Below are 17,685 nucleotides of genomic sequence, written 5' to 3' on the forward strand. Positions count from 1 at the left end.
AAGAAAGCAAAGCACTGGTGCTGGAGAGGGTGATGGATGGAAGTCAGGCAAGCCTGGCTTTTGTCCTCAAGCACTCAGTATCCAGTAGTCTCCCTTTCTTGGACTTTGTTTCATTCACCTGCAAAATGAAAAGGTTTAGCTAAAGGACATTCACTGTTTCCTTGAGTTTTATAGTTTTGCTAATCTGTTCAAACAACAAGGGCTTAAACTCGATGCTCTGAAAATTGTTGTGGCCTTTACTGATCTATTCATTTTATTCACTTTATGTCAACAAGTCATGGCCACTCAAGATCTCAGAAATTTAATGGGGGAAAAGATGGAAATAAGGATATTTAGAGTATTTAAAAGGCAGACCACAAACCACTTTTAGAAGGAAGAAAAAAAGCTGAAACTCAGGAAGACTGGCTGGATTTTCCTGGCTGTCTCTCTTTTCTCCTAACTCATTTTTAATTTCACAACATATCCTGAAGAAGATATACTTTTAATTCATTTAAGAAGAACAATAGTAATGAACACTTTTGTGATGTGTGATAAAAATACATGGGAAAAATCCCATGGCCTATATTCACACTTTAATGACCAACTGAGGGGAGGTAGTTAAGATTGAAAGCTATTTAAAAAGAAAAACAACCTTTTTCCAAATAGCACTAATTTTCCCATTGTTATAGTAGAGGAGGCACTTTACAAGCAATTATCAGAAGATAATGACTGGGAATACAGCCATCTCATTGCCTGGCTTCAGTTCCTACGGGCTATAACTGTTATGCAGCACAAACACAGCTTCCACAACACAAATGAAGGAGGGACTCCTGGGTACAGGTGCCGTTTCTCTGAGACAGATTTACCTTCCACGTATTCCATGACCATGCACAAGTGGCGCCTTGTTTCAAAGGAGCAATACATGCTCACAACAAAGGGGTTTTCTGCAAAGGTTAGGATGTCACGTTCCACAAAGGCCTGCTGGATCTGGTTTCGAAGGATGAGGTTCTGTTTATTAATCTTCTTCATGGCAAACCTCTGCCGGGACTCCTTATGTCGAACAAAGTAGACTGCCCTAAAAAGGACCACAAGTGTTGGAGTTCACAGGAAGAAAGAAGGTAAGGACATCTTAGGGATCCACTAAGCCTGCAATCATTGACTTAAGTTCATTCAGCTCTATACATATACTATACTGGAAACTGGGAACATCCCCAAATTCCAGGACCCATCCCTTGGCTAGATTTATTTTTTTTTCTAAATTTTTTTTTCAATAAAGGTCATATATACAGCATTAAATTCACTGTCATTACTGAAAAAAGGAGCTGGGCAGTCCCCAGAGGGAGCCAATTTACAAAAGCTAGCTGATGTTTTCAGTTTTTCCACAAACAAAACAAAATCCAATATCTAAGTTAGAACTGGGAAGAATTAACAAAATTACATATAGATCACAAACTAGATACTTTCTAGCATTAGACATATGTTAGGCACTTTTGCTTGACTAAAGCAATAATTTTCTAAATAATACCCTTGGGATCTGCAAAAAGGACCATAGCTTCTGAGAGTATCTGGTTTCCAATTGAGAGTAATTTACTTCCCACAAAATTTCCAGATAAATAAGTGGGTAAGAGGTTATATGAGGCCGTTCTGTGACAAAGGGTAGCATATTTTCTTACTATGGACATCAGCATATGCTACCCATAAGTCTGTTTCAACAGAAAATGCATGTTTTTAACAGAACCATGGACAGCCAGGTAACTTCGTTCCTGCTCCCTCTAATCCCTGGCCAGGGTGTTAGGAAACTTGACTGTACAATGACCAGACCAGTCTGCACTTGAAATCTGCCTGAACTCTAATCCCAATGCTCTCTACAGCAAGACAGTGACCTCTTGGAAATAAGGTAGAGAAGGAAATAATTAGGAGGAGGAGGAGCCTTAGAGCCCCATCAGGATAAGAGTAGCAACAAGGACCATGTCCTGACTGGGCTCCATTCCTCACGACTTTTCCCTTGCTTGCCATCATCACTAGAGCACAGCTTTAAATTCTTCAGGAAGGCAGTGATCAAATAGACAATTGACTTACAGTTATCAACTTTTAGAAGGTGTATAATGAGTTACATCCTGCGACCAAATGCAGTTATCAAATAAGAAATAGTTTACAAAAAAAGGCTATTAATCAGTAAAGAATATCTTGTGGCAATCCTTCCAAAACAAGAGGTTATATGATCTGAGATGCTCTGAACACTGTTATTCACTGTGCCTAAACAATGACTGCAAGGAGGACCAGGGCGTCCTGGGCCCTGCTGAACCACTATTATCCAGCTGAATCACTAGTGTAATTCTCAAGTATATTCAAAAGCCCAGTTTAATTAACGTAACATCTTTCTTGTACATGTTCAGCATTAGTTTTTCTTTCAAGTATATATCTCTTTGTCTTTTCATTGTATTCATTTTTTTTCCTCTGCTCCCAAAATCACTTATTTATGTCATCTGTCTCTAAGCATTTGGAAGGGCTTTCTTTATTCCTCTTATTCCCCTCTCTCTCCATTTCTTGGGTTTCTAGTTTTTCCTTTACTGTGGAATAAAAATCTCTCTTAACTGCCCTCCACAGAATCAACACACTGAATAAACCTGGTGCTGGTTATTCCCATTCTAAACAAAAGTAATGTGGGATCCATCCCCCTGGGCGTCCATTACTTTCCTCAGGGACTAGCAATCCTTCCAGCATGTGCAAACCAAACACCCCTGCTCCCCCAGGCTGGGTCTATACATCCCATCCCATCCTGTTTGCTGGCTGGACTTGATATCAAAACTAACTAACTTAAATATTTAAACCAGTGTAATGTGATGTGACAATAAGAAGCTCTGTTTTATATATATATATATATATATATATATATATATATATATATATATATATATATAGAAATGTTTTAGAAAGTTTTGACACAAATTACTATATAAAATTCCTATTGATTTATAGGAGGTGAGATTTCCAAAAATTGAAAACATCATAAGCATCTAGACTGCTACATTCAGAATGATTCAAGTTCTTGTACTTAAAAAGAAGCTAAAATTTGGGGCTGGGATTGTGGCTCAGTGGTAGAGCGCTTGTCTAGCATGTGTGAGGCATTGGGTTTGATTCTCAGTACTGCATATAAATAGATAAAATAAAATTCCACTGACAACTAAAAAATATTTTTTAAAAAAGAAGCTATAATTTGGGGCTGGGGTTGTGGCTCAGTGGTACAGCATTTGCCTAGCACATGTGAGGTGCTGGGTTTGATCCTCAGCACCACATAAAAATAAATAAATAAAATAAAGATGTTTTGTCCAATTACATCTAATATATATATATATGATTTGAAACTTGGCTGTTTTGAGAAGTCTGGCATCTAAAGACCAGTAAATTCATATGTATTTCGGTTAAATTAAAATGTTTAAGGTACATTTTTAAAAGAACTTTCTACTTTAACCAACTTTTTAATGAACTTAACTAACTAGTAATTCTCTGTGCATCAGATAAAGGGACTTTACTGTATTTTTCTTTTTCCAATTTCCAATTAGATAAAATCAGAAGTCTATAGATAATTTAAGCTGCTTCTAATCTGATGATGGTAGAAGGATTTCAAGACAGATCACAAAGGAGTAGAGAAATTAACTAGCTCATTGCTTAAATATAAGCACTGAGAAACAAATAATTGTCATGAAAAGGGATTTCTGAAATAGGGAATATACTTTTAAAGTAAAATTAAGAATGCAAAATGTTAAAAAGGAAAAGCCAGTACCTTTCTATTGTTTGCCTCTTTCTAAGTGTTAATTAGAATGCACTTGGTTTTCTACTTCTTCCTTTAATAGACCCCTAGATATATATTCTGATTTTCACATTTAGACTATCACAAGGTAGCCATTCTTATTTTTAATCAAGGATCACCAAATCTTACATAAATAGTTGTTCTGCAATATTTTCTAAGAACAATAGGAAGGACAGGAAGAATGGAATTGTATAGGACTGCATGAAAAAAATAAGATGCCCCAGGCCCAAGTTGACTAGGATCTTGACTAGCTCTCTTTGTGGTACTGTATAAGTAGTGCTTTAATCTGTAGTTTCAGATTTTCGATTTATAAAATTTGATTTGACTGTCAATCTGTAGTCTCAGGTTTTCAGTTCATAAAATTAGGAGGTTGGCAAGACCTCCAAATTAGAATTTGCTATAACTGGTTTTTTTGGTATGTTTTATGTTCTTGGTTTTTTCCTTTGTACTCCTTTGGGAATGTTATTCTTCATGCTAGAATTTGTTTAATTGGTAATAATTGTTTTCTTTCACATACACCTTTCCTCCTATAGGTCAAAGTTCTAGACCTACCTGAGCCATTAAAGAGTAAGAGATTGAAAAAGAGAGGAGAGAGCAGGAGAGAGCAAGAAACAGAGAGGGACAGCAGACAGCAAACTACCTAATGCCTGAACATTACACCGAGCAGATATGGCTTCATGTTTCTCTGTTTCCTGTCCCTAGGGGTTGTTTTGTTTGAAAAGGCTTCTTCCACCAACATCCTTGTGAAATAGCAAAATCCAAGGGAGGGAGATGATGTGGAGTGGAAGGGAAACCAGGGACTCCTGTTCTCAGGAGTCAAGCTTCTCTCTATCCAGGCAGGACGGGGGTGTAAAATGGGGTAGAGAGAAATGGACTCTGAAGCTGACAGGACCTAGAGCCAAATGAATGCATCCTATTTGGAGTGTGAATGTCCTAATGTGTATAAAATTATACATGGATCAGAGAGCCCACTATATGAGACTGGGTCTGTGAATCTGCTTGTGGGAATGAGGGGGCAAGTGTTAGAGGAAAGCAGTGAGGAAAGGCAAGGGGGAGTGTGCAGCAGAGGGACATGGGTCAGCTTGCACACGTGTCTCCCTGGTAAACATCCTGGCCCCAAATAATGACGTAACGGGCATCAAGGTTAGAAAGAAAGGCAAAGCGGTGAAGAAATGCAGTGCCTTTTAAATTTAGTGTTTTCTCTTTTGAATCAATTTTATTCTTTCTTTTTCAAAACATTTTGAAGTTATAACTTAAAAATCCAGGACGTACTTGATAGAAGGAGGAGGACCCACTATACCCCAGTTAAGATAGCTAAAAGTTTCAACAAAAGATAATTAAGGGAGAGTCCTGCTCGGAATGCCAGGCTATGTGACCATGTCTCTGAGCCTCTCTTTCCCCACATTCAAGTGGAAATAAGATCAACTGCCACCTGAGGCTCTGGTGAGGAGAGCACATAGATTTAAAAACAAAAACAAACAAACAAACAAAAAAAACTAATACTGTGCCTGGCACACAAACATGGGCCTCTACAAAGTGCTAAGCTGCACAAAGGGATGCTTTACCTCGAGCCAAGTATAAGAAACATGTTAAATAGAGGAAAAAAATGAGATGTTATCAAATTTGAATTATCATACACATGGTCACCAGGTATGCCAGGAAAACCATGATGTGTGTTTAGCATGAAAAGCAGAAGCCCCTTCCTAATGAGATGTTGGTTCCCAGTACCACTGATTTTTGAGAAGCCAGGAAACCAATGGCCTTCTGAGCCACTGATGTGAGTGGTGAAACAATTCACAGAAAACTAAGATAGCCTCTTAAAGCCCAGGTCTCCCAGCTGTGCAGGAATCCATTTGTTCAACCAGTTCACATCAGCCTGCAGTCCGCATCATGACTGGCTGAACTGATAGAAGTAGCGCCATTCAAATTTCAAATTAAAAATAATCAAAACATAGAGGAAACCTGTCAGAAATGTAATGAGAGATTAAATCTGAGAAAAGCAAAAGAGAAAAAAAAAATTTTGGCTGATTGGCTGAGGCGCCGACAGGCAGCTTGTAAGCCCATTAATGACTTGGCCTGCGTCCTGGGTGTTTACTGATTCACAGCTTGTTTAACTTCTTGTATATTCCCAGCCATTCCCTAAAGTGTGATATACCTCATCTACTATACAGTGGTTTAATTGCACTACAAATGAGTTTACTCAACCAATTAGAACTCCAAATACTGTTAAGATATATGCCCAAGTTTTACAAAAGCAGAGTTTCTTAGATCATTTTATTCCAGAATTCTACTACCAAGAGAATTTAGCAATTCTCAAGCCCATGTGCCCATTAAGTCAGTGAGCATACTTCTCCCTAAAGAAGGAAGATCTCCTCATCTCATGTCCAAAAGTATAAAGAACTGAAAATCAAATAGTAATAAACAAACAAAACCCATGAATGACTTCTTGCTAGGACAACACTGCTATGTAGAAAAGTTTCACTAGGGTCCTTAAAAAATATTGCAAAAATATAACACCAGAAAGCTTTTATGAGCCACATCAGGATATATGCCATTTGACATAATCCTGAAAACAAATTGGTGAAGCATAGAAAGATCTCACAAATATTTAAGTTCTTCACTGAGTTAATGGTGTGGAAAATATTAGAGGTGAAAAAAATAGTAGGGAGAAATATCCCTTGTGGCACAACAAAAATCGCTTTATCTCATCTGCTCTTATGTGTGATAAATGGCAATAAACGTCTCTGGGATTATTTATTGCTCTCCATATACAGATGGAATTGGGATTAATACTTAATTAAACTAGAATTCTCAGGCTGTCTAAAATGGATCAGGTTACTAATGTGCACTAATTGCCCTTCCAAACTATCACTAATTCAGAAGATCATGTGACCATTTACCTCCCCCCATGCCCTGGGCAGGAAATTGTGTGTCTATAAAAATGAATCGAGGAACTGGAAGAGAGAAATTCAAAGCTTCCCCCCACAAGGAAATGGTAAATGTTTAAGGAGATGGAAATGCATATGATCATTACATATGCAATGATGTATCACAGTGTACCCTACAAATGTGTACAATTATTTGTCAATTAAAAATTTATTGTAAAAAAATAAAACCTATTTTATATGTTATCAGAGGGTACAATAATAAAGGAAAAGAAAAGTGACAAGAATTTAATGTCTACTAGGGGACTAAAATGTATTATTCCAAAGCAAATCCTGTAGCACATTTGTGTCAATCTAGAAAATACATCTCTACCTTAAAGAAACAAAAGTGGATCGGGGAAGGAGCAGCACTAATGTGATTAGACTATAGGATAGGGTTCAATTCTTAAGATCCTGGTGTACTACAAAGATGAACAGAAATGTGTTGCTCTAAATTTTCAAAGTCTTATTTAAATACTTTCCTGACACAGCTGACTATTCTTCAGATAGAAATGCAGGCTAATTCTCAAGTTAACAGTGCTATATATAAAACTGTGTGTGTGTGTGTGTGTGTGTGCACGTATACATACACATACAAGAACTGGGCATTTTGAACCCAAAAGGGGAGACTGAAGGAGTGGAAACAGGAATACATAAAACTTTTATTTTATAAAATTTTTCTCTTCAGCCCTCTAAAGAATCCCTAGGTCACTTGCTATGTTTTTGTTGGGGTAATCAATAGAAAATGATTCTGGCTACACATCATACCCATGAAGGAAAGAGCCGAAATCTCAAGTATTACATCTACATGTGAGAATAAATATATTAGTAGGGGGTGTTAAAATACAATAGCTTCTCTTGAATTACTCACCCATAGGCTCCATTACTAATCAATTTAATTGTTTCAAAATCACTTTCTCGAGGTTTCCTTCGAAGTTTCAGGGAAGCATTAGAGCTCTGTGGAACAAAGAAGGAAGTTAAGAAAATAGTTCAGAATTTGAGAAAATTATTTTAATGGCAAAATAGATAATAACTGAATTAATTCTGTGTTTTTCAGGGGCTGAAGTGCAGTATTCTAGCTAAAGGAACCTGGAACATCTCTAAAGATCAGTCTTCCCCAGAGGCACCCACCTTATAGGGGCTCAGTTGCTTTTAATCACACCCACATTTCCAAAAGAGAAAGGCACCAAGCTTTCTGAAAATTCCCCATTTTATTTTATTTATTTTCCCTCTATAAACTCTCCTCATCGTAACCTCATTCTAGTCTTAGGACATTTTGAGATTTAAGTCCAAAATACCAAACCTTCCTTCAGATTTCAGTGTGCCAGAAAAGAGGTCCCTGGGGCTGGTGGAGGACATGGCCTCTCTGACCCTCACTGGGGTGTGACCTTTTCATTGCTGTGGCAATCTTTCTTGTTTGGGAAAACTCTTAGGTGACAAACAGCACACCTAGGTGTAGAATGCCTGACTTTCTTTACCTCCATACCAGAAATCTGAGTTGGGTTAGATCCCAATGTTCTAAAATGACGGCTTTCTAAATGTTTAGCTCAAAGGAAAGGGTTAAACATGGTGCTTTTACAAAAACTCCTCTGTGCTCCATTTACCTAAGCAGGGAAAGGGTGTTACCAGCCTCTCTGCTGCTCTCTGCAGAGTCCAGAATCCACCCCACCTCCCCGGGTTGGAAAGTACCCACGACTCTGAAGTGTGTCCATTCTTCCCAGTCACTGCTGGTTTGCTGAGGCCATCAGTCATCCCCTCATCTTGGGAGGACTTGGGCGCCCAGCCTCCCACTCTCCTCTCTGCTCCAGTTCTCTCACCATCCTGAGTGGCTTCAGTGTCTAGGCAAGTAATACAACCAACCCCTGCCCTCAGGGTTACTTAACCTCCCCAGTTCAGCCATCTCTTTTCTCTACCTCCCCCTAGTGTCTGGCCACAGGACACCACCTGCCATTGTAGAAAACAATTTGAGATTGGGACCACACCCTGTTCAACCACTCCCACTATGGCTGCTTCTTCACAGTGGTGGGCCCTATACAAGGCCACCTAGTTCCATTAACTCCTCCCCACCCTAGAGAATTCCTTTATGTCCATGTTGTACTACTAAGTCACTTGAACGTCCACCAGAAGCTCTCCCTCCCAGTGCTAGAAGATAGCAGATATCCAATTGAGGGTTTGTTGGTTCTTCTTGGATGCTATCAAGGAACTCTAATCTCAATATATTCAAAATTATATGTTATGATGACAATAAAACAACTATCATTTATTTAGTACTTACTGTGTAATACTTTCCTAACCATTTTAATGGTATATCTCATTTAATCTTTCATAATCTCATCTTTTAAGATGGGAAAGCTTTAAAGATGGGGAAACAGAGACACAAAGAACCTTCCAGCCCACCCCAACACACACAAACCTACTAAGAGGTAGAACCAGTTTTCAAATCCAGAACCTGGGTTCTCAGACCCCAGGCTACACAGCCTGTTTCTGCTTTCCTGATCATCCCAACCTGCTTCATCCTGCTTTCCCTGCTGGTGTTTATGATTGAGAAGAATGACACCAGCCACCAGGACTCCTGGCCACTGTAACCATCTCTTTTTTTTTTTTAATATTTATTTACTTTAATTGTAGTTTGACATAATACCTTTGTTTTATTTATTTATTTTTATGTGGTGCTGAGGACCGAACCCAAGGCCCTGCGTGTGCTAGTTGAGTGCTCTACCGCTGAGCCACAATCCCAGCCCCTGTACCCGTCTCATCTCTTAACAGACTTTCCCATGGTCACCCTGCTGCTCCCTACACCCCACTGCTTTCTTTGTATCAAGCCATGACTCTGATTGGGTCAGCTCCCTATTTATTCCTTCCACTTCCAAGTACAAACAACACTCCTCTAAAGCTCAGTCACTTCCCATTGTTCTTAAAAACAAAACAAAACAAAATTTAAACCTGACAAATGTGAGAAGTAGGGACCTGTGAGTCCAGGCTTCTCCCAGGCTCTCTGGTCTCCAAGGTCTCCCTTGCTCTTAGCCCTTAGATGGAACTTGCATCCAGATTGTGTCCACTGCCCCTTATATTAATAATTGCTTACATTTCAGCTCAAGTGCCACGTCCTCAGGAAATCTCTGGAGCATTCTAAATAAAGGCAAATCTCTTTATGGTATATTCTAGTAGACATGCTCTTTTTTGTCTCTGTAGATCTTATTTTATCAGTACTATCTTTTGTGTATGATTTCTTTTTGTAAATTTCTTTTTCTCTTAGAGGGGAAAACACTAAATTATCTGCCTATTATTGGACACAGTGTCTTCCTTGTAGAAGCACAATAAATATTTGTTGAATAAAGTAATTAACACAGTCAAAATCTCTAGATGCTAACAAACAGAAAAACCAACATATTTTGTCAAGAAAGATACTTACACCCACTGACTCATCTGTTTCTGGTGTTTCTGCTGTCCCACTATCGTAGTTCCCCAACTGAGCCATTTCTAAGTTCAAAAAAAAAGGGGTAAGAAAAATATTGCAATTAAACAAGTAAGCGTAATAAGCTAAAACAAAAGAAAACACTTTCTCCATTACAAAAGAAAAAGAAAAAATATATTATAATTGTGGGAAAAGTTTTATATCCAAAACAGCAAGAAGCAACAACTGAGATTTTTGAACGTGTAGGGCTTTTCACATCCTTCCCTGAAACCCATTTCTAATGAACACCTAGACATAGGAACTTTAAAGACTGGGCCTCTGCTGTAGCTGGCAGCATTCACTGGCTGATGCAATTAAGTCAGCTTGCAAAGGGTTTGGGGGTTAAAACTCTATAATCAGAGAACCAAGAGAGGTAAGTCTACACTGACTCTGAGAGGCATCTAAGGTACACTGACCGGCTAACAAGTCAGAAATGACTCAAGTTGTAGTGGGCATCCCTTCCTCCATTTCTTCACATTTACTGAGAGATATCTCACCAAATACACTAAGAATTTACAATTTTAAAATAAGAGTAAAGGTAGTGAGTGGTTAAAGGGATTTGGAGATAAAAAGACCTGGGTTTCCACCACTATTGGCACTTACCAGCCAAGTAACCTTATTTTATTTTATTTATTTTGTGTGTGTGTGTGTGTGTGTGTGTGTGTGACGGTGCTGAGGATTGAACCCAGGGCCTTAGTGCATGAGAGGCAAGCACTATACCAACTGAGCTATAACCCCAGCCCTACAAGTGACTTTTTAACGTCAGGGTTTTAACTTTCAAGGTTCTTCCCCTGAATGATGAGAATAATATTACTTATCTCTTGGCACTTTTATGACTATTATACACTACAATGCACTTAAGTCCCTTAGTATGTTGATTAACAAAAATTAAGTGCTCATTAAATGTTGAATGTTATTAATTATATTGTATAGAGTAGTTAATTCTGGGCTGAATGCCATAAGCTTGACACCAGCTTAAGTAATACTCTGGTGGTCTAGTTAAAAGTGACAACTGTATCTAATTGCTCAACACACCTTGGAATGCATCCTTGCGTTTATATAAGTAAATGAGAAAACCTAATTCATTCACTGTTCATTTTTATACTTAAAAAAGAACATGAAAGAATTTTCTTCAAAAGTTTTTTCTAATTTTTCAAAACTGAATATATGTAAAATAAAAAGTTCTAGTTTTTAGCTACAGATTTTTGCATGCGTCTAAAATTACTTCTTAGGCTCTTATTTCATGTGTTGATGTTCTCATAAGTACAATTATCCTCTGTGGGCAGTGATTACTCATAGGAGATATGAAGCAAAACAATATTGAAGTGTTAGTTTTAGATAAATATTTACAAACTCCAGATTCTAAAATAATTAGATTGATACTAACATTCCTAGTTTACTTATAAGGAAATTCTAAAAATAAAAATAAGGTTAGTATAAACTACATTTTGGTATCATTCAAATAATGAAAACATCCAATGTTCTAGTATCTTAGATATAAGGACTCTGATAGGAACGAAGACAGATTCCTCTTCAAGGAAAATTTAATATTGTTTCAATAAAACTATATTAGCCGTGGACACATATTAAATCATTACTATGTTAAGCAAATACAGGGATAACTCCTATCATTTTTAAAGAAACTCTTTGAGTAGGTACTCTTATATCCCATTTTTACTTTATGGAAGGAACTGAGGCACAAAGAGTTTCCTGAACTGTCCAGTGAGGGTCCTAGTCCACCTCTAAAACTCTCGCTCTTTACCTTTCCAAAACACACCTTTAGGTATGTTAGTTTAAATGTTGAAAATAAAGGGAAGCAAATATAGATTAGAGTTTGTGATCATGTACCAAAATTACCAGGAGAAGTCACACATTAAGTGTTAATAAACAGATTAAAAACTATCCTCAACCTGAATCAAGATGATGAACAAGTTTAAAAAAAAAAAAACTCCCAGTGATAAATTTATATTCCTAAACTCCAAAGGTGTCAAAGATCATCACTACTCTTTTAAAGCTTCTATTAAGATATGTAAGTGGGCATCAGATAGTCCACATACTTAATTTCAGCTGACAGTGGTATTTCCTGTCAGATAAGAACACTGGGAAGAACTCCCTCTGTCTACAACACAAGAGCTGACGCAACCTTAACTACACCGGCGTGAAGAGTCACTATAATATGCTTTGACAGCCTCCCCCACTCCAATTATTTTCATAAAAAAACAAATTAAAAGATGGCTGTGTTTTAAATAGAATTTCTGCTAAATAACTATTATCTGGGAAATACATATTATTTGTAAGCAGTGGGTAGTAATGGAATGGAACCAAGAGTCAGCTTTTGAAGCAGGAAGCTGAGGCATCATTTTGTAATGCCTGAAGAGATTTTTAAAACTCATCTAAATACCATTAAATATCTGCCCTTTTTATTTCATTGATTTAAACCATTTCTGAAGACTCATGATTCAAAAAGGTAAAGATGGTAATTTAAAAGCCATGGGGGAAAATCTCTCCCCAGGGAACTTTTCAGAAAAGCAGCCACCAGTCTCTGATAAGTGATGAATCTGTTGTGGTATTGCTCTCAGTACAGTATAAATTTATCTGGCATTATCTCCTAGTAATGCATGCATCATTTCACTGGAAGCAAAGATACGATGGCCATAAGAGCAAACAAAGCAGGGAGAACAGGAGAGAGCAGGGCAGAGAGCAGCAGGCTCCCTGGCTTTAGACAGGAAAAGCTCTGTGCAGCATTTACCTCCATCATTTACCTCCACAAACAACTGAGAAGGACAAACGCTGTTCGCAAATTCAATTTAATGAACCAGGAAGATAATTTTGAATGGAGGAGACAATGTTAATTTATGAGTCTTTTTAGGCAGTAATAACCTAAGTGTTATAAATAACAATCCCAAACAATAATGGACAAAAGGTTGGAAGGGGGCGGGGGATTACCAATATTAGATTTTTGAAAAATCACTATCAGGATGCTTGCTATTCTCTGTATTTAACAGAATTATAACCTTTTTTTTATTTGAATCAACCATAAATCCATTTACAAGCTTCAGAAAATTTTCTTTATCATTGGCTCTCTTGTATATTACTACCTTTCATACTTTCTTGAGACAAATAAACAAAAATAGACCTACCAAAACTGGATTCAATTTAAAGCAATCTACCACCAGTTGTGTTACTCCCAAATTGAATTTAAATGTCAATTTTAAATGAATGATAATTAATTTCTGTAGCGACACTTTCAAAATTAAAAGTACTTTTAAGAAGAGCTCAACTGATCTTTGCAAGAGAAAAAGGACTCAGAGAAGATTAGAATCCAAACCCTTCTGGGACAGGCTGGCATTTCTAGGCTGACAGGCCTCTAGGATATCAAGCAAGGCTGGGCCCCACTCTCTTCATAACAAAAATAGAAGCATGCTTGCTTGCTCCTCAGGACCCAACTTAAAGCTGTTTCCTTCATTTTAGAACTCACCCCCCAAAGGGACTAATCAATAAACATAGCCAAAACAGAAAAAAAAAAAAAATAAAGACTTGCTGTGAAATTCTTCCATGAGGTCACAGGATAAAAACAAGTAAAAGATCAACTCAACCAAGAACTCACCTTCCAGAGGATCCTTATTGAGACCCAGCTGGCTGATGATGTACCTGGGGATGTCAGTTTTGATACCCTGTCCTTCTTTTGCATGGCCTTCTGCTGCTTCTAATAGGTAATAAAATTCTTCAGGATCAAATTCCTGGAGAAGACAAACACACAGAGATACTTCCTTGAGCCAAAATGGTCTGAGGTTTTACTATGTAAATCCCATTCACAATAAACTGCTGCACACACGTGGCTGTAGGTTATTCATACAGAAAGGAGGTAAATGGCTTTAAAAACTATATAATTCTCAATTCATATCTGAAGCCTATTCAGATTCTAAGTCAATACATGTGATACTTTGGCAACCCAAAGATAGTGATAATTTCTAATTTCTTTGTAATAGAAATTTGAAGGTACTCTACTGAAGATCTAGATCTCACAACAAAAGAATAATTCTGACCTTTTTTTTTTTAGCCAGGGTCTCACTATATTGGCCAGGCTGGTCTAGACTCTTATGATCCTCCTGCCTCAGCCTCCTAAATAGCTAAGACCACAGGTGCCCATCACTGTGATCCTCTAGATCTGGTTTTGTATCTATATGTGTGATGCTGGGGATCAATCCCAGGGCTTTAGGTCTGATTTTTATCTGTGCCTTTTTTAGCAAAGCTTTAGAACTGAGAATTTCATTCAGAAGATTCAGTTTCTTTCTCTGTACAAACACACACAAGGGAATAATGCTTAACTACATTGACTCAAAGATGGTGCAGGAGACTCCCTTAGTATAAAAATGTCCAAAAATATTAGAAGGAAAAACTTCAATGTTTTCTTTTTTATTAATTCTAAAACTTGCTAATAATAGTCATGCAATGCAAAGATTAAGGAAAAAAATAAGAAATTAAGGTGTTCAATTACCTGTCTTCTGTAATATTTTGGCAATATATTATTCTTACGTATTTTATTCCTTGGTCATCTGTTGCTTGTATATAATAAAAATCTTCCAGATCACATCACTCTAAATAAATGCCCTAGATTGATGGGTTGTAAACAATGCTGTAAATCTGCTCACCGATTAAATGTATTTTAAAGTATTTTCAGTGACATCCCCTGAAAATTTTCCCCACAAGATTTTTCTCATTTTGATTAATGGACAAAAAAGGGGATTTTAGAACCTCAGTCTTTCATTTGACAATTACCTAAGTTTCTAAAGGCCATATATAAATGTTTGCTGCAAATGAAGTAAAGCCAAACAAGTGTCAATGTTCAGTGCCCTGTAAAGAAACTTACAATGACTTCTGGCAAGCCTAGGAACTGCAGGCATAGAATGGCAGGCTTGGAGAAACATCCCCTAATACTCTGAAGTGTCAGTTTCATCTGAGCTCTGTACTGTACTGAAAGCAACATTTCTGAAGCCACACTAAATCCACTTATTCCTTTCTTTAAGAGGTTGTACTTTCACTTTTTCTCTTCTGATTATCAGATATTATATAAAAAATTAATTTCCTTTTTTAAGGCATGATCTGGTCTTAGCATATCTGCTCCTGTCCAGATATGCTAAGTTTTAGTAATAACTGTCATTTTTTTCCCAAATGTTATTGCAGATGGTGTATACTTCAAGAGCTACAACAGAAGAAGCAATAAAAAGTAAGAGTCCCTTCTATCTGTATCTGCCAATCACCAGTTCTCCTCCCCAGGAACATCATGATAGTTTTCCCCCTTTAGCCTTCTAGACATTCCATGTCAAATGGTGCATTTGATTCTGGGATCCTCAGGGTCCTGCCATTGATGAAAATCTCTACTCCCCACCTTTGTGTTTGAAATATCCCCTTGCTGTAGTTCATCAGGTACTATCATGAGTTTATGGGGCTATGATTATTTCAACATTGTAAAACACTGTGAATGTTAATTAAAATAAGGGTAAAACTAAAACACCACCATTTATATATATATATATATATATATATATATATATATATATATATATATATATATATATTAGTGCGTGCGTGCGTGTGTGTGTGTGTGTGTGTGTGTGTGTGTATGTGATGCATGTGCAATGCTGAAGCTCTCTTGTACATATGGAGTTATAATTACATTAATGGCTATGAGAACTTAACAGTGAATTTTGATCCTATATTAAGAGCCCATTAAAATAATTCTTATTGTCAAAGCTTGATATTTGTCTACAGTTTTGACTGAAACCTCTATCAAAATTTCATAAAACAAAAATTTTAAAAGAGAAAATGACCACTGATCAAAATGAGGTAGTTGCTAAAATGAATTAATCTCTAAAAGTCTCATTCCTTCAGATCTGGATAATGCCCTACTGTATTCTTTCAAATGGTTTGCTAACTGACACATATTTCTAACATGGAACATTTTTAAAACAAATAATAATTATAGCCACAGGTCACTTCTTAGTATACCTCTCACTTGCTCCTCTTTGAATCTAGGCAACTCCAAAAGCATGAAGCACAGCAAGCATTTTAAATTAGCTGTGACATAAAGTAATTATGCTGAGATAAAGTCAAGCACATTATTTCATGTTCATCCTTCAAGTTTGACCAGAATGTAATATGACTATTACTGAATACAGCACCAATCCTAGAATTCTTACTTAAAATATGAAAAGACAAGACACATAAGGATACCATCATGAACATTCACAAGCTGTAGTTCCTCCTGACTCTTTCCATTTAACACTGGTGGTTGACATAATAAATGAAAATAGAGCTTTCTGATGGTTGCTGCTTTCCCACAGTTAACAATAAATAATGCAGTCACATCTAAAGGCAGCTTACCAGGCACTCCAATAACCGAGCAGGGCGGGCAATAACAATTAGAATCTTTCGGACTAGCTGTTTAATAAATGCCAATTCTCCACTTTCTGAACGATCATGAGCCTATGAAAAAGCAGTGAAAAGAATAATGATACAGAGTTGCTCTACTAAATGGAAAAGAAAATCAGCAAAGCATGCTAATTAGATAATTGCCAAATATTTAAAAATCACATGATTTAGAAAATACTCTTAAAAGATTGATAAATGGGCATTATCTCTATATAAATGGATGCTATTAAACATCTACATCTAGAAAATAGCTCTACTAACTAAACTTTAATTGCAAAACTTTGATTTATTATCTCTGTTGAAAATCAAACATAAGGACTGTTAATGTGAACCATGAATGAAGGAGACATTAAAAGTTTATGACACATTAAGTACATGGTACCAGTATAGGCAGCTCATCAAGAACCTGCATTTTCCAGATGTAACATGTTAGATGTATGAAATGACTAACAGGGATGGAATATTTTGTTATCCTGAGCATTTAACATGTTCATGAAATACAGTTCACATACAAAACATGATTAACTAACAAATTACTTATTTCATCACATGTAAAAAATGTGCAATGTTTATTTCAAATGTTAGCTGAATATATAATATAAATTCAGTTTCACACATTGAATATGTAGGCACTGAACTATACAAGTAAAATTTAACTGACCCAAAAACTTTTGAAATTTTATTTTATATGTTTTCTAAGCACAATACATACTTTGAGAGCAAAGCTCAGTATGTTAGTAGTCACTGAAACTTTCAATGATATTGCCTTGAAGAAATGTGGTTATGTGTCTCTATCAAAGCTGGCACAGAACAAAAATTTTAGAAGTTGTAAATGTAAATATGCATACTCATTTTAGATTCTCTGAATTTTTAAATTTATATGATTTACTTTCCTCTAAGGATTTTAAAAAAAAAGTATCAAGGCGATGCTGGTACAATTCCACAAACACAGTAATAAGCTATTAAAATCATTCATGAAGCTGGGGATGGTGGCATACACCTAGAATGCCAACTACATGGGAGGCTGAGGAAGGAGGATCACAAATTCTGCCAACTTGAGTAACTTAGTGAGACCCACTCTCAAA

The 17,685-nt window shown here is 36.8% G+C and overlaps 1 protein-coding gene across 9 annotated transcripts in view; it reads right to left on the bottom strand.

Moving 5' to 3' along the window:
• Mast4 (microtubule associated serine/threonine kinase family member 4) overlaps positions 1–17,685 on the bottom strand; it is a 558,123-nt gene that overhangs the window by 38,601 nt on the left and 501,837 nt on the right. For all 9 annotated transcript variants that reach the window (XM_071612543.1, XM_027951609.2, XM_071612542.1 and 6 more), the window contains 5 exons: positions 16,553–16,654; positions 13,776–13,908; positions 10,127–10,194; positions 7,586–7,671; positions 846–1,054 (listed from right to left, as the gene is read on the bottom strand). In XM_071612543.1, coding sequence (XP_071468644.1) covers positions 846–1,054; positions 7,586–7,671; positions 10,127–10,194; positions 13,776–13,908; positions 16,553–16,654 — 598 coding nt within the window. The remainder of the gene's footprint in view (positions 1–845; positions 1,055–7,585; positions 7,672–10,126; positions 10,195–13,775; positions 13,909–16,552; positions 16,655–17,685) is intronic.

The sequence above is a fragment of the Marmota flaviventris genome, chromosome 5 (assembly GCF_047511675.1).
Source record: "Marmota flaviventris isolate mMarFla1 chromosome 5, mMarFla1.hap1, whole genome shotgun sequence".
NCBI classification, from domain to species: domain Eukaryota; kingdom Metazoa; phylum Chordata; class Mammalia; order Rodentia; family Sciuridae; genus Marmota; species Marmota flaviventris.